The 21,223-nt window shown below is 56.8% G+C and overlaps 5 protein-coding genes across 5 annotated transcripts; 2 read left to right on the top strand and 3 right to left on the bottom strand.

Annotated features, from left to right (window-relative positions):
• Positions 1 to 150: 150 nt before the first annotated feature.
• On the bottom strand, positions 151 to 3,268 carry EsH8_I_001560 (Zn(II)2Cys6 transcription factor domain-containing protein; the record flags this gene model as incomplete). Its single annotated transcript, XM_083268973.1, has 4 exons — positions 151 to 1,031; positions 1,122 to 1,602; positions 2,330 to 2,386; positions 2,489 to 3,268. 4 exons carry the CDS (start codon positions 3,266 to 3,268, stop codon positions 151 to 153), a joined length of 2,199 nt encoding a protein of 732 aa, XP_083119411.1.
• Positions 3,269 to 8,469: 5,201 nt separating this feature from the next.
• On the bottom strand, positions 8,470 to 10,318 carry EsH8_I_001559 (glycosyl hydrolase; the record flags this gene model as incomplete). The annotated part of the gene is made up of 3 exons (XM_083268972.1): positions 8,470 to 8,778; positions 8,839 to 10,171; positions 10,212 to 10,318. 3 exons carry the CDS (start codon positions 10,316 to 10,318, stop codon positions 8,470 to 8,472), a joined length of 1,749 nt encoding a protein of 582 aa, XP_083119410.1.
• Positions 10,319 to 12,447: 2,129 nt separating this feature from the next.
• EsH8_I_001558 (HET domain-containing protein) lies at positions 12,448 to 15,062 on the top strand (the record flags this gene model as incomplete). Its single annotated transcript, XM_083268971.1, has 2 exons — positions 12,448 to 14,545; positions 14,620 to 15,062. 2 exons carry the CDS (start codon positions 12,448 to 12,450, stop codon positions 15,060 to 15,062), a joined length of 2,541 nt encoding a protein of 846 aa, XP_083119409.1.
• A 977-nt stretch (positions 15,063 to 16,039) lies between these two features.
• Positions 16,040 to 17,878, top strand: EsH8_I_001557 (uncharacterized protein; the record flags this gene model as incomplete). The annotated part of the gene is made up of 1 exon (XM_083268970.1): positions 16,040 to 17,878. One exon carries the CDS (start codon positions 16,040 to 16,042, stop codon positions 17,876 to 17,878), a length of 1,839 nt encoding a protein of 612 aa, XP_083119408.1.
• A 221-nt stretch (positions 17,879 to 18,099) lies between these two features.
• EsH8_I_001556 (ankyrin repeat-containing domain protein) lies at positions 18,100 to 20,485 on the bottom strand (the record flags this gene model as incomplete). The annotated part of the gene is made up of 2 exons (XM_083268969.1): positions 18,100 to 19,996; positions 20,043 to 20,485. The coding sequence occupies 2 exons, from the start codon at positions 20,483 to 20,485 to the stop codon at positions 18,100 to 18,102; spliced, it is 2,340 nt and encodes a 779-aa protein (XP_083119407.1).
• Positions 20,486 to 21,223: the final 738 nt, after the last annotated feature.

The following is a 21,223-nucleotide window of genomic DNA, read 5'->3' as shown; positions in this document are numbered from 1 at the left end:
GGAAACAAGAAATGCTTCCCCTCCACTCCACTGAACGCCTCAAAACACGTTTTTTGGTTCCTCCCCCTTTTTTGAGCCTGGAAAATGCTGCAGAGTTTGAATGCTGGAAATAAGGAGAATCCCGCCCGGAGTGCCATCCATCCATCGCCATCAGGGCTGTGTCGGACCAGCCGGGCTGGGGTGTGCCGCAACGTTGACGCCGGGGCTGATGAAAGCTCTGATGGCAATCTCGCTGAACCGTCGCACAATGTTAGTAGTCCCGCCGGTGACCTGCGCCTCGTCCTGGATGAACTTGTTCGCAACGTAGAGCCGGTTCTTGGGGTCCGACTCGTCCAGATGCTGAGGGATGCTCCTCTCAAAGCCGGGTTCGACCCGAGGGGAAATCTCTCGCGAAATAGCGATGGAGTAGATGAGGTCACGGTTCTCCCTGCCGCCCAGTTGCAGTCGGAGCCTGCCGAGGATTTCGTCACGCTTTGCCGCGTCGTGGTAGCACACGTACTGGGCCAGGTTGTGCCAGAACTCGAACTCCTGCTGGCGGTGAGGGTTCGCATCGGGGACGGGAGGTGCGAGGGGGTTTGATTGTAGGAAGTCGCCGCAGAGAAGGGCCTCCAAGACCCTGACCCGGTTGGCGGCCTCGGTCACGTCCTCCAGAGGTGGCAGGACCTTTGCGTCGGCGTTCGTCAAGCCGAGAGCGCTCCTGCAGGGCAGAGTGGCAAGAGCCCAGATCAAACGCGTCTCTAGGACCCCGGAGTGGGCCATCTGGGTGTGGTCGTTGGCCGGCACGGACTGGACGACCTTGAGGAAGGATGCGAATTGGCCGAGGAGCGCCTGGGAATGCTCAAGGGCAAACTTGCCTTGGGCATCCTGCTTTTGAAACCACGAGGCCTCGAAGAAGGCCTGCAGGCCGACGGCATACACCTCGCGGTAGATGTTGATAATTTCGGTCAGAAGCTCCGGAGTGAGGGCAATCTCCTGGGTTGGAGCAGCAGGACCCAGGAGGCCGATGAGGTCATCGAACTTCATTTTTTTGGCTGTGAAGCTCCAGTCAGTATGAGGCATTCGGGATGGAGCAACGGCTGAAAGAGAACAAGGCATGTACAATGATTGCGGGAGCGTCGCACCTCTGAGATGGTTGTCGAAGCCTGCCCTTTGCTCGCCCGGATACGATTGAGATTGAGTAGAGGGTACGGTGGCCGGGGCGGGTAGGTTCTGCAGGGCGGGATCTATCGGCGCCGCGAAGTCGTAGCTCGCCTCAGGCTTGACGCTGGGCGTGGTCGAGGTCAGGGCTGGGTCGAGAGGGGCGTGGGCGGATGTGACGGGCGGGTTGTATGAGCTGGGCAGGACTGCCGGCTGGTTGCCGTACGGATTGGACGAGGCGACCGGCACGGGCACCGGGGGAGCGGCGGGGGTCGAGGGCACGGTAGGAACCGTAGGCGGGACCGATGAAGGCACGGACGGAACGGTCGGGGTTGGCACCCGCTGGGCGTTCGGGGCGGGCTGGATGGCGGACGGTCCTGGCTGCTGCTTGAAAATGGGATCGTATCCCAAGCACTCGCGCTTGGACTTTTTGCAGTTGTTGCAACTGGGATGAGCCTCGTCACACTAAGAGAGAGGAGCAAAGGTGGTTAGAATCGACGGCTTTAGAGACTTGAGAGAGAAAAAAGAGAACAAAAAGCTCGGCGGCAGTGGCCCCTGGGAACACAGAATGAGGATGAAGCGAGGCCTCGAGATTGGGAGCGCGTGCAGATGAGTTGTGTCGTTGGCCAGGACTGGCGCGGATGAGCTGAGTTGGGGAATGATGAGGTAAGGTGAAGAGCGATGTCGCGCGAGGCTAGGCTAACCGGAGTCGAGGGGCTGACGTTGGAAGTTGGAGGTGCGAAGCGAGGCGAGGCGAGGCCAGGCGAGGCGTTCAGTGGGTGGGTGGCGGCGGCCTTGGGCTTGGGCTTGGGCCTGGACAGGCGGGCGGGCGGTCGGTAGGCTCTGCAGGAACGGAAGATTGCTCCTCCCTGCGGGCGCGGGCGCAATCCCGGAACGTGGTTCATGGCATGGCTCCCGTCCTCGCTTCGCAGTAGCTCCAGATCAAGCGACATCAAGCGACCGTTTTTTTGCGAAACCACGACTCGGTTCGCTTATCGTAAAGTTTGTTTCTTTCTCTTCCTCGCATTCTCTCTTTTCTCCATTGGCGTTCCTTTGGTAGGAGACCAGCGAAAAAAAAATTCCCCAATTGCCTGCCTCGAGGCCGCCCAAATTCATTGCGGGCAAAAGGAAAACAACAAGAAAAGGAAAAAGGGAAAAGAAAAGAAAAAATGCCACGAAAATTATTACTAACCTTGATTCGACGCTTGCGACACGTCAGACAACCCGTCTTTGTGCGGCGCTTGATCTCCTAGAGAAGGGTAAAATCCAAACGTCAGCTTTTATCCATACGAGTCCCTACTGCCGCAGCAATCTGCCGACCCCCCACCTTCCATCATATCGCCCAACGTACCTTCTTGGGGCCGCCGGGGCCGCGCATCAACCGAGGATCGTGCCCATGAGGGATTGGGTATCTCAGGTGGTTCAAGTCCTGCGTCATATACGGGTTGGTCTGCACGCCCGGTGGTAGGTAGTATGGCATGCCCTGGTTGGGGGGCATCTGCATCTGCATGGGCATGGCTTGAGGAGGCGGCGCGCCCTGAGGGTAGTGATGGTCGAGACTCTTCATGCTCGGGAGAGAAGGAATGGGCGCGCCAGGACTGGCTCTGTAGGGATCGGCCTGAGGCTGGTTCTGCTGAGGGTGATAGGCATATTGGTTCTGCGGCACGGTGCCGGGCGAGTTGAAGTTGTTCGGGCTCGGGTAGCCTCTCGGTGGCCCTGGCTGCTGGTGGGACATGGCGGGAGAAGATGACGCCCTCGCGTCGCCGTTCGGCTGGGGAGGAAGAGCGGGAGCGGCGACGGGAGCTACCGCAGCAGGCGCGGTCGCGGGGCCTGTCGCGGGCACCGGGGCGGTGGCGGGAGCGGTTGCTGACGCGTTCGCAGTCGCGATGGACGACGTCTCGGCGGAGGGAGTCGGGGTCGGGGTCAAGGTCAAGGTCGGGGTCGCAGAGGGGTGAGGAGGAGGAGGAGATGTCGAAGAGGTCGGGGGAAGGACGGAATTAGTAGAGGTTGTCGATGTAGCGGCGACGTCGTTGACATCAGGCACAGGCACAGGCACAGGCGCAGGTACTGGCACGCTGGAGGTGCTGGCACTCGTGCTTGTGCTGATGCTTGTGCTGTCTTCTTGAGCCATTTCGATTTTAATTAGAAATTTTTATGGAGCCACGATTGGACTTGTGAGTTCGACCAGGGGAAGAGGCGTGGATGGATGCGTGGATGCGCGACACCCTGGGCGCAGACTGAGCGAGAGCTGTGCCTCGTGTGGTCCCTGTTCGGGGAGCGGCGCGACTCGAGAGATTTTTTTTTCTTTCGTCTGCTTTGGCTCGCCTGCTGCTACTGCTGCTGCTGCTGCTGCTGCTGGCCTGGGGGAGGAGCGGGAGGGGGTGCGGAGGAGCAGCAGCAGGAGGAGGAAGGGTACGCGTAGGGGCCAGTGGGTGTGGGCGAAGGACAAGGTCGACGTTGGGAGGAGGAGGGGGGCGCGCTTTCGGGGGCCAGCGTCGTCGAGCAGCGGCGCGCGGGAGGATGTCGTCGGAGCAAAGAGAAGGAGCGATTGTATGTGGTAAGTGCACCCCTGCGCTGTGCTGTATGCACGATGTGCAAATCCAGTGTGCAAGCAAAGCAACTGGCCTGGTGCTTGGGTGGCAGTCACACCTACGGTCCAGTGGGAGGGACGTCGGGTGGTGCTGTCGGCCGAGAAAGACTGCACTAAGGGACGGAGCGCGGCTGCGCCAGGAGGAGAAGGAGCCTTGCACAATTTTTCGCGACGGACGGGTAGAGACGAGAGAGAGAGAGAGTCCCGTCCCTTCGACCAGCACCACCACCAACAGGCCGTTTCCAGTTTCCACGCGTGTGCGCGCAGGGCGTAGGGGCCAGGGGCTGGTCGGGGTGGTGTATCCGTACCGGAGTGCACTCCCTCTTAGCCTGCTGCTGGCTACCCTACCAAGTGAGGTGAGGTGAGGGTACGTACGGATGGGACTCTGCGTGTCTGTAGCGCACACTCACGACCCTACCTGCCTGCTCGCTCCGTTAAAAGGTGTGGTATTGGTCAGGGTGGGCGGCGTATTGGTGCGAGTGGATCTATCTGAAGAAGGCGGCAGAAGGGGCTGCTGGAGTTAGGGACGAGGCACAGGCACAGGCGCAAGCATGGCATGCCCATGGGTGCGTTTGACTGGGGATGGGTGGGCAAGGTGAAGTGGATGCTTGGGAATTAGGAAAGTAAAGGCGAGGCGAGGGGGAGAGCGCAGTTGACGGGCCGGCGTGGAATGGAGTCGGCTTCGATTTGGCTTGGCCCGGGTTGGGTTGCTCCCCTTTGTCGGTTTGCTGCCCTGTTCAGTGTTTGCTGGCCGGTATCCAGGCCGGTGGAGAGGGTGTTTGGGAGACGACGGGTCAGGGTTGACCGATTGTGTCGGGGTTTGCAGGGGAGCGTTCGAGATCGAGTGCTTCACTGGTTGTGAGCCGACGGAAGAAGTGGGCGGAAGGGAGTGGGAGGAGGAGGAGGAGAAAAAAAAAAAAGGAAAAAAAGAAAAAAAAAAGGATAAGGTGTGTGTTAGTGGACGGGCCGAGCTCAAGGTGAAGTACGGTGAGCGGGGGAAGGTTTGTCGGTCAGCCACAAGGTAAGTCAAGGTAAGCTCGAGGTGTGTGGTCAAGTTCGATGCATGCGATGCAGGCACGGGAAGAGCAAGTCAAATCGATAGAGTAAATTAGTTACAAAACAGTAAAATAACACACAGAAACGACGACGCGCGCAAACAAGCCGGTCCCTAATTGTGAGAAAGGTACCGCCCTTTCCAGCCTCTCTTTATTTTTCTGGTTTTCTTTTTTTTTCATTATCATTATTATCTTTTATTATTTTATGCTGAGGAAACAAGGCAGCAGCAGAGCGGGCCCAAGTCACTGGCCCAAATGAGACAGTGATTGGCCTAGCTGCACTCCGCAAAGATACGTACCCGGGAGGAGGGACGGATAAGCTAGGCCTCGGAAGGCCAATTTTCAACAATGACAGCGTCCTCTTTGGGTCCTTTGCACCACTAGGGGATTTTAGCTTGGTGGAATTCGTCCCGACCTTTCCACTGAAGCGAGCCGCCAGCACCCCCCCCTGCGCGGCGGCGTCGGGGTGGTACGGTACCTCACCTCTCACGTCGCCTCGCCTCGCCTCAGGACGCAGGGCGTAGCACGCGCGCACACGCCTCTAGCTTGCTTTGGGAGAGGAAGGCATAACGTCGAGAGATGGAGCATTCGACGGCATCTCCCATATTCGTCCCCCCGTTGACAGCTTGACACAATTCTAACCCGACGTCTCTTCATAACCTCTAACCTGCCGAGACGCCATCGAATAGGCAACTACTCATTCTGTGACTCCGAAGAGGGTCTTCCCAACTCCTGCTGACTGAAGGCCCCTCGCTGGCTCGCCCCTCTCTCTCCCCTCCCCTCCCCCGTCCTGGCTCTGTTCTGTGGCTGGAAGACGCAGCAGAGAGAACATCGAACCATTTCCCCCCCTCCTCCTTCAAACACCCCGGTCCAATCAATCCCCAGCGGGCATTCTTGGGGTGGACGGGTTTGGTACATGCTGCACACGGGTTTTTATACAGTGCCGAGCGACATAAGGTGGGACAACGCGTCGACTTAGACAAGGTCAGTCAGTCAGTCGCCTTGTCTACCTTCCAATTCGTTGCATAGGCCCGAGGCGATGCCGTTGACTGACGATGATGACGATGCAGACTTGCGAGATGCAGCTCTCGAATTGCTTGCTGCATCTGGCATTAATATCCTTCTTAAGAGAGGGCCAAAAGATTGCACTGCGGGCTTCTTTGTCGTGCTCGTTCGCGGTACCAAAGGGGGACTCACCGTGGCACCTGCGTGAGGCTCCGAGGTACTCGAGTCCAAAGTCCCACTCCCTCCCCTCCTAGCCCCGTCTCATGCCTGCGTTACGTAACCCGGTACTGATCCTGCATGTCCCACCGCGAGGTCTGGCCGCGTCTCCTCGGCGTACTGCAGCTCCGTCAAATTTCACCTCCTGGCCTTGTCGCGCCCCGATGCAGCAAATCGCCAGCTCGTACCAGCCCAGCCCTCTTTGCATGAAGGTGCAATTCCACCAAAGCCACACTCGCAGCAGATCATTGAGGCGCTATCTTGACTTTGACCTCATCTTTGCGTCTTCGGTCCCTGGGCATTCTTATCGTCCATCTACAGACCGGCCGCATCATCGTCGTCAGCAATCGTCCACTGCTGCTGCATCTATCTGCATCCATCTGCATCCTATCCTCGGCCCTCACCACACCACACCCATCGTCATCTCCCACCACCGCCTCCCTCCCGGGCTCCAACCAACAACGACGCCTCCTCAAATTTGCCCTACTTACTTTCTCCCCTGCCCTGTCGTATCTCGTCGTGTCCTACCTTGCCTTGTCCTGCTCGCTCTGCCTGTGACAAGCCCCTCGTCGTCCATCCTCTCTTCTTTGCCCCCTTTCTGCTCGCTCTCGTTCGTCCCCGTCCCCTTTATTCCCCTCACTTGCCCATGCTCCAAGTATAGTTCCCGAGGCATGGTGAGCCATGTCCGTGCCGACAGCCCATTCGGGAGAGCTGCACATGGCCAATATATCCAGACGGCCAGGGGCATGTTTTTTTATTGCATCTTATTTTTTATTTTATTTCCAGGTTGCTCTGTGCATCACGGAATGGCTGGCACTTGATTGAGGCCGGCATAGGTAGTCTGTCGCTATAGCTCAATACCTGGCACGCCCGTCGGCCAGCAGCATGCTACTTTCGGAGGCCCAAAGTTGACGCCCTCCGTTCATCGTATTGCTCCGAGCACATGTGGCGGTACCAATACATACAAAGTAGTGCTACGTCGCAAGCATGGCATGTTCCGCCTCCAGCATGACTATGACTATCTATCTCTGAGTATCCCGCCCCGTAAAGATTATCCGTCAATCGATTCCCGCCATTCCCGTCATTCCCTTCTCCTCGCACATCATGTCAGTCATCCAGCATCGTCTGAGTCTGAACGACAACGAACCAAGGTGGCTTTTCAGACGGGTTGTTTCGGTATGCAGTGCATGTCGTTGCCGCAAACAACAGCTCTTCAATCCCGCCCTGCCTCCCTCCCTCCTCTCCGCCGCCCAGCATCACCCATGCTCGCATCCACACGACCACCATCTCCTTTCAGCCTCCTTCTCGTACCCAATAAGTGCCCTTTCCCAGGCTCATCTCCAATCGTCTGTGCTTCTTCATGCATTGTCCCAGGGTCTGCAGATTTATTGAACCCTCGCCCCCCCAAAAGCTTCCCTTTTGCGAACACCAAGCAAAACGCAATGCTTCGTCAATCTCATTTGCAATCTCTGGCCTTGCTCCGGCGTTGCGCAAATGTCATCAAATATCCCGGGCTTTAGTCCCCACGGTCACATTCTTAGCACAGCCGGCCGGCATCAATGCCTGCCTTGCACCATGTCGCCTCGCTTCGTCAATCGCCGACGTTGCAACAGCGTTATTGCGCCTCTTGATTTCCCCGCAAACCGGGACCTTCTACACACTTTCCTTTGATGGTATAGTGCAGACAGAGCGCAGCGCAGAGTTCGCCACTGCGAAGCGAGCCGGGTGATGTCCCGGACACGTCGGCCGCCGCCCGCCCTTGTAGCGCCCCGAGCCACGCCGGCCCTCCCACTGTCTCTTCTAAAAAAGGGCTTCGTGACACCCGACCCTCGTGCCTGAAGATCATTTCCGCGTTCACCTGATCCTGCGCTGGACATGGCTTTATCTTCCGCCCACCCACCCCGCTGCCCCTTGGCCAATATATGCTTGCTGAAGTCAGCCAAGGCCTTCAGTGGCAATGGGCCCCCAGAGCGGCATCAGGGGCTTCTCTCCTCTTTCCACCTGTGGTTTGATGCAGATCGCTCCTTTTCCCTTGCCAATCGGTGAGGACGATGTGGCTTCTTCCTGATGTACATTGAGTGCATGCCGGGCTTTTTGGCTGAACAGAACCCGGCCTCTGGGCCCCTCGCTTCGAAGCATGTCATCCTCTGAGATGGCCTTTTACCGATGCATAGCAGTGTACATGGAGTGGGCTGTTCGTGGTCTCAAATACAATACGGCCAGTTCTTTCGAGTGGAAGAGCCGCAGCTCATTCAACCGCAGCAGAGTCCCTGATTGCCTCGAATTTCCAACTTTGCAAGGCGGGCCATGCGTGCGCCAGCTTCTCTCAATATCAATCAATACAACACGACGCACACCGGCCAGAGGGAACTTGGAAAAATGTGTATCATGCTGTGGTAATCTATGCCGCGCGGGCTCTGACTGGAGAGCCGCAGCTAATCAAGCCTCGCCGTTTTGCCAACCACCTTAGCTCCAGTTGTCGTAATCCGGGAGGTTCTCCTCGTAGTACACCTCCTCGACGCTGCGGAAGCCCACCTCGGGGGCGTCATACGGCCACGGCTCCCCGTTCCCGCTGGCGAAGAGAGCGAACATGGAGCCCTCAAAGTTGGGGTATCCGGGGTTGGAGCCCATCTGCTTGGAGTTGAACTCCTTGAGCCAGGTGGGCGAGCTGGCGTTGCCGCGCGAGTATCCGAGAGAGTACTTTAGCGGCGTGGCGCGGATGTGCAGCGTCAGGTCCGCGGGGACCGTCGACTCGGCCAGGGGGTACTCGGTCGACTGGGGGAGTGTCTGTCAGTATTCGCATCACTGCCTGGGTGGGGAGAGGAGAATGCTTACGTTCGGCCGCGTGGTCGGGCCGGTGGACGTCGGCAGGAGGTCGACATACAAGCACAAACCGCCCGAGTTCCAGCACCCTCTGACGCCAATGTCCTGGTGGTTGACCTCGCTGAGGTACGAGGAGATGCCCACGGACTGCCTCGGCCCCAGCCCGGCCGACGTCGACAGCAGCGTCGCCGAGAATGTCATGTTCAGCGACGTCTGTTTGTGGAGCACCGCCGCGGCGGTGTCGCGGTCGCCGAGCGTGAAGACGTTGGGGTTGAAGACGATGCCCGAGCTGTTGGCGAAGACGCGCTTCCCGGGCCCGCCGGCCGCGGAGGACCTCAGCCGGAAGTTGTCCGTGTACGGCGTGCGCACCTGGTACCAGCTAACCCCCAGCTCCGGGCCGGAGAAGTCGTCGACCCACCGCGGCTTCGGGAGCTGCTGGTCCGGCCCGTCGACGGTCTGGCTCAGCAGCAGGGGCTCCCCGCCGTTCATCGTCGGCCAGCCGTCCGCCCAGTCCACCTTGACCAGGAACGTCTCGCGGCCGAGCGGGGACGCGCCCTTGACGTTGCGCCGCGCGAGGAGCGAGGCGTACCACTCCCCGCCGGGCGTGTCGGTGAAGGTCGCGTGGCCGGTGGACTGGACCGTGAGCCCCGGGTCGGCGCCGTTGTAGATCAGGGGGTTGTTCGGCGCCGCCTCCCACGGGCCCTCGGGGGACTTTGAGCGGCCCACCGTCGCGCGGTGGCCCGTGCTCGTGCCGCCCTCGGCCAGCACGAGGTAGTACCAGTCCCCGCGCCTGAACATCTTCGGCCCCTCCGGCCGCGAGCTGGGGAGCTGCGGGAGCGTCCCGTTCCACAGGCTGCGGTAGGGCCCGACGCACTTGCCGCTCCGCAGGTCGATCTGGCACTGCGATATGCCCCAGAGGCGGTCGTAGTTGTTGTTCGGCCCCATGAGATTCAGGTAGGCCTTTCCGGAGGCCTCGTCGTGGAAGATGTCCGGGTCGATGCCGTAGGGTTCGGCCCAGGTGAGGCCGGACCAGGTCACGAGGTCCGGCGACGAGATGTACCAGATCCGCGGCCAGGAGCGGGAGTTCGGGTCGGAGCCCCAGCGGGTCATGGACGTGATGTAGAAGAGGCCGTCGGCGTACGAGAAGGAGGGCGCCCACACGCCCTCGCCGGCGGAGACGCCGTAGAGGGGGAGGACCTCGGGGGTCTTGAGGGCGTGGGACACGAGCTCCCAGTTGGCGAGGTCCTTGGACTTGTAGATCGGGATCCCCGGGAAGTAGGTGAAGGAGGAGACGGCCATGTAGTAGGTGTCCTCGACGCGGAGGATGGCCGGGTCGGGGTTCCATCTGCGGGGATCCTGTTAGCCGAGCGTCCGGGCCCAGTTACACGGGGGCGCGGGGGTTCATGGCATGGACTTGCCCTGGGAGGACCGGGTTCTTGATGGCCGAGACGCCAGCCGCCAGGAGCAGCGCGGCGCTCGCGAGGAATTTCATCGTTCAAAGTGAGAAAGGTTCCGGCGATACGTGTGCCTAGTCTGCGGCCTCTGAACTTGCAACGAGACGGAACCTGACGCTGCTAAATCCCATTCTTATATGAGTCCCGCCAGACAAATGATGACTTTGTCCATGGCTGTACACAGCCCACCAACCCCGGCGGCCCAGTTCCCGGCCCCTCGGGCGCCCGCCGGACGAACCACCGACGCGCGGGGGAGGGCGGGGGGGATTGACGCGGGGTTCGCGCAGCGGGGGAAGGGCCGGGTAAATGCCAGATCGCACAGATTCCCGTCCTGCGTGCAGCAATGGGCAAAATGCCTCGCCGGGTCACGTCATTGGCGCCGTATTGATAGGCGGAAATGGTTTGCGCCGCTGCGGTTTCCTTCCCCCTCCCCCGCGGATATGCCTCTTGGCGGACGATGGCCAAGCTTTTCTTGTCCCGGTGGTTCAGCAACAATCTTCGCTTTAACTACCGACGAGGACGTTCGTCCGGGAGATGGGCCATGATGCGAGCGAATCATCAACTGGCCCCCGTGTCCAGCGTCGTATTGCGGCCAGGGCAACGAACGTGGTAAGCAGCTCGTCGTCCCGGCTCGCAGCAGTCGCTTTTCGTTGTCAATTACATGGTTGACAAAAAAAGCTCTAGCGTTTTGCAACACGTGAAATGACTAGTAATATACCTTTGAGAATGGAAAGAGTCCGTTAGGGATGGCCTTCCATGATTTATGGCCACGTCTAAAAGTACTGCTCTGACGAGGGTTGAAATAGGACACTCAAACAAACTCCCAAAGCTTAAACACTGTCGATTATTGTATCAGACCTATAGATTGTCGTCGGAGGCCGCCCGCCTCCGGCACTCAAGTTGTTGTCTCGGAGTGAGGCTGAACCGGGCTTGACCCGGATTTGACGGTCTTACACGGCCATGCAGTGCGCCGCGTGCCAGGCGAAACAACTCGAGCGAACGATAAAGCTCCAACAAATTTCGAACCCCAGCTGTGAGCGTGGTCAATGTCTCTTCAAGTATGACATGAACGAGTTTCAAGCTGTTATTCGGGCTCATGAATAAGTAGACTTGGAACCCGTGAGTACACCTAACAATTACCTGACCATGACCTTGCGAACTTCTGGCAACGTATTAATCATACCATTAGACCGGACAAGACAAGATCTCCGCTTGGAATAAAAAAAAACGGTTATTTTCTACTTCAGAGTTTTTATTTTTTTATTTTTTCCAAATACAAAACAGGAAATCAGCTTTACTTTTATCCTGAAAGAGCATTCTGCTCGATTCTTGAAGGGAAAGCACGGCAACCGTTGGGCAACATTCAATTCTGCTTTCCGTAAAAGCCAAAAAATATTGACTATGACCGTGGCAGGGCTCGAACCTGCGACCTTCTCGGGATCAAGAGCACATACTTGTGAACGAGAAATCATAATCCACTAGAACACACAGCCGGGGTGAGATATTTGTTGCTGGCCATTTTGGGCTTAAGGTGTCGGCTGCGCGTTGGGTGGATAGCAGCAGGCCTGCCTCTGTGCCTGACAGAGCCAAATTGGGAATACGGAGTAGTATCTGCAAAATCGAAACCCGCTGGTTATCTCAACTTTCTCGATATGCCACGAGTGAGTTGCATGCACAACTCTGGAGTTGTATCAAGGGATTGACAAGCAGTTGTTTGTTCCATGTGCATTAGGACTTACTTCCTGCAGTCAACCATCATACTAATAATCAAACCCCTGGGCATATTTACCAATATGCTTTTCCATTGAAGTCTTGTACATTAATAGCTAGGTTTCTGGGGAGTTTGATGGCTTGGCAATTAGTTGTCTTGCAAGTTTTAAGACGAAGTGTAGAAAGCCCAGGATGTTGCAATCATGCCACCCTCCAACCGCAAGACTCCAAGCTAAACGAGCTAGGCTGGATGCACCGCGCCAATAGTTACATGCAACTCAGCCGCAGTTATGACGAGCGTCCTCAATATATCGATGCGTGCGCCCCCGAACCAAAGTGAACTTGTGCATTGCAAACACCTTGAAGGAAAGATACGCAAAATTTCAGTCGAGCCGGGTCAAGTTCAAGAAACGAAATCTAACGGCGCGGTACATCGCCGCAGGCCAAAGTCAAAATAATGGATTATGGCAGCTTAAAGATACAAGGGCGACAAATCCGGCTCATCACTATAAAGCCGTTGGGCCCGAATGAGCCCGAATCCGCACCCGTTCATTGCACGATAGAGACGGCGACACTCCCGCCAGAGCCGGAAGATTGGGACCTGAGTTTGCTCCCAGCCAACTATGTCAGTTTTGACGACGAAGTGACGAATGCGCCGGACGAGCCATACGGCGGCTCATTTAGGCGAGATGTCGCACTCATTGAGGGCACATTCACGGAAGAGTCAACTCCCGGATATGATGATGAAACAGAAGGAGCGAAGAGCCTCGATGAAAACAATGATGGAATGCCAACGCCCGAATACGAAATCATTCTCCCTCTTAACGATATACTGGGCATGATATCTTTCGAAGACCAGCTGATCATGGTCAGAAATGGAGAGTTGAACGACAGGATGCGCCTCACCAGACCTCTCGATGATATAATCAACTTTGAGGGTAAGCTGGATACTAAAGATCTGAACCCATTCTTCCGCCCGCCACAGCCGAGAAGCAGAAGGCGGCCAATGGACCCCCAAACCTATGTCGCCATGTCCTACTCCTGGGGCCCAGAGCAGCCGACGGCATCCATCTTTTTGAACGGCATCGAAATAAAAGCCCGGGCCAACCTTGAAGAAGGTCTACGCCGCTTCAGGACAATGGATTACTTCAAGAGAGGCGGCAAGATCTGGATAGACGCTCTGTGCATCAACCAAGCGGACGACGCCGAAAAGTCCAGCCAGATACCATTGATGGGTTCGATCTACAAGCTTGCGGGCAACGTCATTGTATGGCTCGGCCCCGAGGCGGACGAGAGCTCCAAAGCCATCGATGAACTCCAAATGCTGGGCGCGCTCTACCGCACCGAGTACATCGAGGCCTTTGATAGCAGCGACCCCTTCACGGCGACCGCGTGGAGGCAGATGGCGCAGGTCCGTCTGCGAAGCAGCTTCTTCAAGCTCAAAAACATGTACGCCCAGCTCGGCTACGACACGAGCGACGAGTACTTCCGCCTGTACAAGTTCTTCGACCGCCCGTACTGGCGCCGCCTCTGGATCATCCAGGAGCTGTGCATGGGGCGGGCGGGGATGCCCGTTGTCTGCGGTCCTCGCGTCACGCAGTGGCGGTACATCCGCGACGGGATCTTCATCCACACTGCTTTCCTGGACGCCTTGCAGGAGGAGCTGCCCGAAATAGTGTCGCGTTTTACACAGGAGCCGATGAAGAATGAGTTTTCCATGCTGCACGTCGCTCAGATAGCACAGCTGGAGATATACGGCCACAGAAAACGCCTTCCCGAGATCGACACCAGCTGGTTGCCGGTCTCTTCAACTTTCGGGTACGGCCACGGCCCTCTTCACGGGTCGGCTGTGCGGAGAGCACTCATCTTGGCCTCGCAGGCGCAGTGCTTCCACCTGCACGACTGCGTCTACGGGCTGCTCAGTCTCCCCGGAATCCCGGACCTCGGCATCACGGTGGACTATAGCAAGCACATTACCACCGTTCTCACCGAGTTTGCATTGGCTTGCATCACAAAAGGAAAGAGCCTCGAACTGTTCTCTCTGATAGACGGAATCGGAATGCCATTAATGGGTTTCCAAAGGGGCGGGCATGCTCTAAACCCCTTGCCGTCATGGGTTCCATATCTTTCAAGAACACCGGAACAACGGGTTGGGGTGATTGAAGGGGACTGGCATGCAAGTGGTAATAAGCAGGGATTTGTCTTTGAAGGTTACGACCTGCAGCCAAAACTCAGAGAGAGCAATGTGCTCATATGCTATGGTTTCATAGCCGAGATCGTGGACGGAGTTGGTGCAATATCGAGAGCAGACATAGACACGCGGATTAATTATGCCCCAGGGTTCCAGACGGGAGTAGTCCAGCCAACCGGAGGGTACACCTCCAGCTCTGAACATGGCCCCGAGGCGGATTTGGACTATGAAGACGACGAATCGCCTAGGTGCCGTGCAGCTCGGGTTGCGGCAGACGACCCTCGGGTTTATTGGGTTCTGACTTGCGGTGCTGATGTCCAGGGGACCAAGCAGTCTTTCGAGTGCCTTTATGAAGCATTTCCAGGTACAGTCGCCTAGTTTTAGAGTACTCCCTTGGTTCGAGGTAACAAAAGACTAACAAAGAATGGGAAATCGCAGAGGGAGAGCCACGCCCCGACTCGCCCTTCTCAAGGAACTGGCACTTCTTGAACTCCAGCGCTGACCTCCTCATCAAGAACCGCCCTCTTTCATCGTACTTTAGACCTTTTGCCCCGGAAAAGTCGGATCCTCACAGAGACAAGACCACGCGGGCCGCCCGCCAGGCGATGGAGACGCGCACGAGGAACCGCCGCCTCATCGTCACGAACTCGGGCCTTTTGGGGCTGGCGCCCGCTCTCGTCCAGCCGGGCGACGCCGTGATGGTGCTGCTCGGGCACGGGAGACCGGTCGTCGCCAGGAGGCTGAAAGACAAGTACGGAGAAGACACGCCTCTGTGGCAGCTGATTGGCGAGGCGTTTGTCAACGGCATGATGGAGTGGGAGATGATGGACCGCGACATCATGTCCGGGCCCAAGAAGCTCAAGCAGATCGCCTTCATCTGAATAATTTGACGGAGGTTGCTTGCGGCTTAGAGGGTAATGCCATTGTCTTTCTTTTCTTTTCCTATTTTGCCCCTTGTATAGACATCTCCAGACTAGTTTTTGTTTCAGTTTTCACGTTTTATGTCAACCCGTCGAAAGCCAATTTGCCCATTTTGGCTTTAACTATGATGTAGTTCCCATGGATCAAAAGAGCAGGCTCTTCATCTAACTTTTAGGTCTATTTATATGAGTGGCAATGATAAGGGATGGCAAACAGCGCCGGCACTTGATTGTCCACTTAATAGAAAGGATAGACATGATGCAATATACTTGCTGTACGAAAAAAAATTATGAGCAAGAGAAGACTGATAAAAGGATAAGGATTACTTCAAGTTGTAAAGCAGAGCCCCCCCACTGCGGCGCTTAGTTGGTAAATATAATGGCCCAAAGACATGTGCTAGACTTTTCTCGCAAATCCCAATCCCTCTCCGCAATCAATTTCAATCTTTCTGAATACCGTATTCAATACTAAAGAATAGAACGCATAAAAAAACAAAGGACGAGTTGTAGTGTTAAAATGCTCAACGGGACATCCGACGTAGAGAACTTTGTACATGGCGCAGCCGTGACTTTCCCCAAGAACGCCTCGGTATGCGTATTTCCACTTGCAAATCCCATCATAAATCGTTCTTCTTATCGCAATGTAACGTCCGAGAGGGTATAATTGGCTCTTGCTCCCAATTGGTGGTGGCAATGCCCTGGTTCTAGCTTCATGCAGGTTCGGCAAGGCGCACCAGGGTGGCTGTCAGCTCCCACGCCTCCCGAGCCCTCCCGCATCATGTCACCGCGACACCCTCACTTCAGCTGGACTGCAACTGATAAGCCGAAAGTTATGAATTCTTTCATTCCCGGAAAACGAACGCTCGTCCGACTGCAAACTTTCCCCTCGATATGAAGAGGCGTTAGTGTTATCAGCTTTGCCTAGCTCACCCTCACTAATGATTCTCCTCAACTTGCTTTGCCTCTTCCTCCTCTCAACTTACGTCGCAGCCGACGGCCCGTCTCCCACAACCGGCTGGGTCGCGGAGCCCAACGGCCGAGGCACCTTCGGCTTGGTATGCTCCTGCGTCCTGACGCTGACAATATGCGTCTGGACGGCGCTCCACCTCAACGTCCCGGCGGCGCGATCCACCTTCTGGAGCCGGGCGCTAGAGCGGACAAAGTGGATCCTTTACGGCATTTTCGCGCCGGAGCTTGTCGTCGCGACGGCGGCGGCGCAGTACATCGTTGCGCGGTGGCTGAAGAGGGAGATTGAGAAGGACGCGGTGTATCGAAAGGACAGCGGGAATGAGAAGCCTGGAGGGGGCATAGGGAATGGGGGCTATTCGAGCCACACATGGGACATGACGCAGTCCCTCTACGCCGTCATGGGCGGCTTCGTTGTCGATCTACCGTCTGCTGGCGAAGAGGGCGCAGTAAAGAGGGTTACGATTACGCCGGAGGGCATCAGGATTCTATCTTTCATCGGGAGACTGCCGCAGATCCACGAGTCGCAGATTCAAGATAAGAGCAAGGCGGACTGGATGGCCAAGTCACTTGTTTGCATCCAGGCCGGGTGGATGGTCGCCCAAGTCATCGGCCGCCTCATAAAGCATCTTCCGGTGTCGCTACTTGAGATAAACACCTGCGGACACGTCGCTTGCGCCGTTTTGCTCTATCTCCTCTGGTGGAGTAAACCCCTAGATGTCCTGGATCCCACCGTGTTGGACGGGGGCAACGAAGACGCCCTCTCGCTCATGGCGCTTTGTTCGTCGATCAGCGCGGCCAACGGTGTGACTGACATTCGATGCTTCAAGTACATGCCTGTGGCAGAAGAAGGCATGGGAGATAAGATTAAACGGCGAGAGAACGAGGCGAAGGTTCTCGTCACGACTCACCTGTCCATCGGCTCGCCCGGTACCAAAGACCCATCCAGGTTCCTCGGATTTGACGTGAGCGACCTCCGTCCCCATACCTTACCAGTGGCCATTGATGCAAGCGCCCAAGGAGTGACCCGCAGTGCATACGATTATCACATCGACCCGTCCAAGCCCATGGTGGCACCGGAGTGTCTTCAACAATACTTTGCGCCTCCGTATGACCAGTTTACTTTGCGCCACAGTACCATCTACTGCCGGCGAATCTTCACCGATGTCCAGCAGAGTCACAAAACCCACGTACCTGTCCACCCAACGCGCCTCGCGCAGGCCTCGAAAGCGGCAGATGCTCTCTGGGCCCAGTGCGTTGCCCGTCCGACGTATGCCCTGTATTACTTCACCAATGTGCCAGCCATCGGCGTCTTCCTCGGCGAGACGGACTACATCGTGCCCCACATCGTCAACTTCCCCTCCATGTCGAACCTGGGCCTCGGCCAGGTCAACATCCACCGGGACGCCCTGCGCTCGGTGTTGGCGCTGACGGCGGCGGCGTACGGCGGACTCCACCTGTCAGGCTGGGTCGACCATTTCCCGACACCGATTGAGCGGACAATGTGGCTGGTTGCGTCGCTCATCATCGCGTGCTCGGGGGTGGCGCTGTGGGTATTCTTCCTCGCCCGGCAGATTTGGCCGCAGTTTGATGTGTTCGTGTCGGGCGCGGCGCCTGGCACTCGGCTGACGGGTGCGGCTTTCCAGAAACCCTGGATGAAGAGGTCAAAGTCGTTGGTCCTCTGCTCCATTCTGGTGGTCTTTGCTGTGGCAAGGGTGTTCTTGGTTGTCGAGGCATTTGTCAGTCTCCGTGAAGCCCCTGCGGCGTTGTATCAGACCCCAGAATGGTCCGACTTCTTTCCACATTTTTGATGGCTTGTGCTCGAGGTACGAGACTATAAAGCGGCACATGGGATTTCTTGGGGAAGTGCATATGTTATTAAATATTCCGAATTATTTTATTGTATGTAGTAGAGACAGAGGGCCTGTGTAGGCCTGTGGTGGGAACCACGTCGTGGGAAACAAAAGCCTGACTGTAACGTTTGGGTATCTTCTAAAGCCAAGGCGTGTCTCCGAATAACATAGGAAAGTAATTAAATAATTAGAGAAGCATTAAATATAGTATGTGATGCATTGTTAGCAGTGTTCTTGAACCTCCAACCGTCGATTAGTCGAGCGACTTTAAAATGGCCCTTCTGCTTAGCAAGACCTGCAGGAGTGCCCTGGCGATAAGCTCCTTTGGTCCTGTAGTCTTCAAGCGTCTCATATACGGCACTTGCATGCACCAGTCTCGCACCTCGTTGCAGCAATAGCTTCACCGTGGCAAAGTGACCATGTACCGCCGCATAATGAAGCGGCGTTGCGCCGTGATGATCGCGCTCGTGAATGTCCAGACCAAGATCGATAAGATACTTCATAATAGCGGGCTGGGCGGTACTGAGAAATAAGAGATTTGCACCCGATACTGACCGGGCTCTCACGTAAGCGCCAGCAGTTATGAGAAGACGGATGGTGGCAAGATGACCTGCCTTTGCAGCAGCAAAGAGCGGCGTGAAGCCAGGCCATGCTCGAGTATCAAGGTCGACGCCGGTCTTGATCATCGTCGCAAGAACGTCGTTCTGTCCGTAATGAGCTGCAAGATGCAACGGCGTCATGTTGGCGTTTCGGTTCAAGGGGGTAGTAAGATCTGCACCTCCCCGAATCAAGGCCATTGCAATGCGTGTGTTGCCGGCCTTGAGCGCTTGGCAGATGATCCTCTCCGCCCGGGGCGCAGAGTAGTCGACGTCCGCCCCGACCTCGATCAAGAATTGGGCTGCCTCGAAGCATCCCAGGTGCATCGCGATCGTGAGCGGGGTCTCGCCGTGTTCGGACGTGGGGTCGATCGGCGACCCGGCCTTGAACAGCAGCTGCAGCACTTCGACTTGGTTTTTATGAGCTGCCATGTGGATGGGTAGGTAGCCGTCGCTGCCGAAGGCGTCCTGACTGGCTCCCCGAGAAAGCAAAAGCTTCATGGTCTCCAAGTCCCCAGCGGCGGCGGCGGCGAGCAGCGGGAGATTGCCCTTTGAGCTGGGTAGGTTAATGTTGGCACCGCCCTCAATCAGAACCTTGGCAATGGCGGGGCAAGCAGTAGCAATCGCAAATGTCAAGGCGGTATGCTCGTTGACCCGTCGATCGAGGTAAGCGCCGTGATCAGATAGGAACTCGGTCAGAGAGCTGCTCCTCATGGAGATGGCGATATGGAGCGCCGTTCTTCCATTCTGCAGACGAGCCTCCAAATCTGCACCGTATTCCAGCAATTTCTCGATCGAGTTAAATCTGTAATTTTGAACGGCCGCTATCAGCGGTGTCCGGCTACCCAAGTCCCTACGGTCGACGTCACCGCCGGCATGTATAAGCACAGCCAAGGCGTCGTCCTCCCTGGATGACATGGCGGCATGGTGGACTGCAGAGCATCCCATACTGTCGACGGCATTGACAAACGCGCCCAGGTCGCACAAGAGTGATATGAACTTGTCAGAGAAGCCATACTTGACGGCACTAATCAGTATTGTGTCGCCCTGGTCACCTCTATCCTCCAAGTCTGCCCCGGCAATGGCAAGAAAAGTCGCAATGGATGGGATTTGGCGGTTGAGAGCTCGACGCAGAGGCGAAAGCTTGGAGCCGAAGCGAGGTGCGCTCGGGTCGATCCGCTGCAAAAGAAGCTTCACCACAGCGGCCTCGTCTCCACGATCAATGGCGTCGTGCAACTCTTTCGTCGTTCGCATGCTTTGCTTGTAAAGAGTGCCCGGCAGTGGTCTCAGTCTTTTCATGGCCGAGTGGAGGCCGGACAGGTCACAAATCGAGGAGACATCCGGCCGGGGTCGCGGGCCAATTGTTGACAAGCGCAGTCGGCTGCCTTTGTTCAGTATCGCGGGGCTTATGGCATAGTCCCACGAGACCAAACGGGACGAGTGCATAAAGGTGGAGTGGTTCTTGGATGTGACGTGCTCGCTATATTCGTGAGCATGGCGCATCCTAGGGACATGTTCTTACTCACCTTGGAACACAGTTGAGGAGAAAGGCTAGAGATTGGCGGGTAGTCTTGAGATTATGCAAAGTTTGCTTGAGAGAATCTTCGTTCCAAATAATGATGAGTTGGCCTTTGGACACATCGGAGGCGCTGTCGCTTGCCGCAGGGTTGATCCGTGTGCTGGTGAGGTCAAGCGAAGACAGGTTCTTCCAAATGGTGTCCAAGGCGTCATAGCAGGATTCATCCAGCACAACAGGATCGAAGACGAGGGTTTCTGGGATCGTCTCACGAAGATACCTGAATCGGTGAAGGACGTCAGTCACGGCGCGACATTCTTTGGCGAGGGCAGCCAGGGTGACAGGCGCCGTGTTGAGGCAGTTGGCCATGCGGCCGTATCGTTCGGCAAGAAGCTGCGACGTCCGTATCAAGTGGGCCAGGCCGGCGCCGGGCAGACATCCCGGGGAGTCCATGGGCGGTCACATCAACAAGGCGGATGCATGGGTGCAAAATGCCATCAAGACTGAGAGAGGGACTTGGTCGAGGTCGAGAGGAAGGCCCGTCTTTTAGGTTGGTCAGAGCGAGGAAAGATGGAGAAAGCGGCCGCGGGGCCAGGGAGCCAAATACGGAAGCGGCCCATTCCATCCATGAACCAGGACGAAACGGCGACTCCCGATGCGGCAGTAGGGGCGGTACTAGGCAGGGTAGACTATTGAGATGAATTTGGCGAGATGAACCGCAGGCGAACCCAGCAACCTGGATACCCGCCAAGGCATTGTGGCTACACATGTGCAGGATTCTGATGCCATTGTCCACAACGCTTACGCATGTACTCGGTAGTATCCAGGCCATCGATTGAGGTCGTTGACGAAAAGGAGAGGCGAACGAGGCTTCGAGAGGCAAACCTGGGCATTGGGGTCAACCGGGAAGGGATTATTGGTTGCTTGCGCTCCTCTGGAAGTGGAACAGGACTGAATCTTCATATTGGTACGGATAGGGGTGTGAGATATGAAGGGGAACGCAGACGAGGGGGATGGATACGGATAGAGCATCCTCGAGCGCGGGCCGCAGGGGTCTTGAAGAGATCCGAGGGTAGCATAAGTCAAGCCAAGCCACGCGGTAGACGCTTGTCAAACGCGACTCGACGAGTCTAGGGCACAAACCGCGGGGGGTGGAGGAATGACATTTGCTTATGGCTTCGGAACTATCGA

This window comes from Colletotrichum jinshuiense, chromosome 1, assembly GCF_051148585.1.
Source record: "Colletotrichum jinshuiense chromosome 1, complete sequence".
Classification (NCBI taxonomy): domain Eukaryota; kingdom Fungi; phylum Ascomycota; class Sordariomycetes; order Glomerellales; family Glomerellaceae; genus Colletotrichum; species Colletotrichum jinshuiense.
The sequence above is the reverse complement of the archived record's forward strand: the minus strand, read 5'-3'. Positions and strand labels throughout refer to the sequence as shown.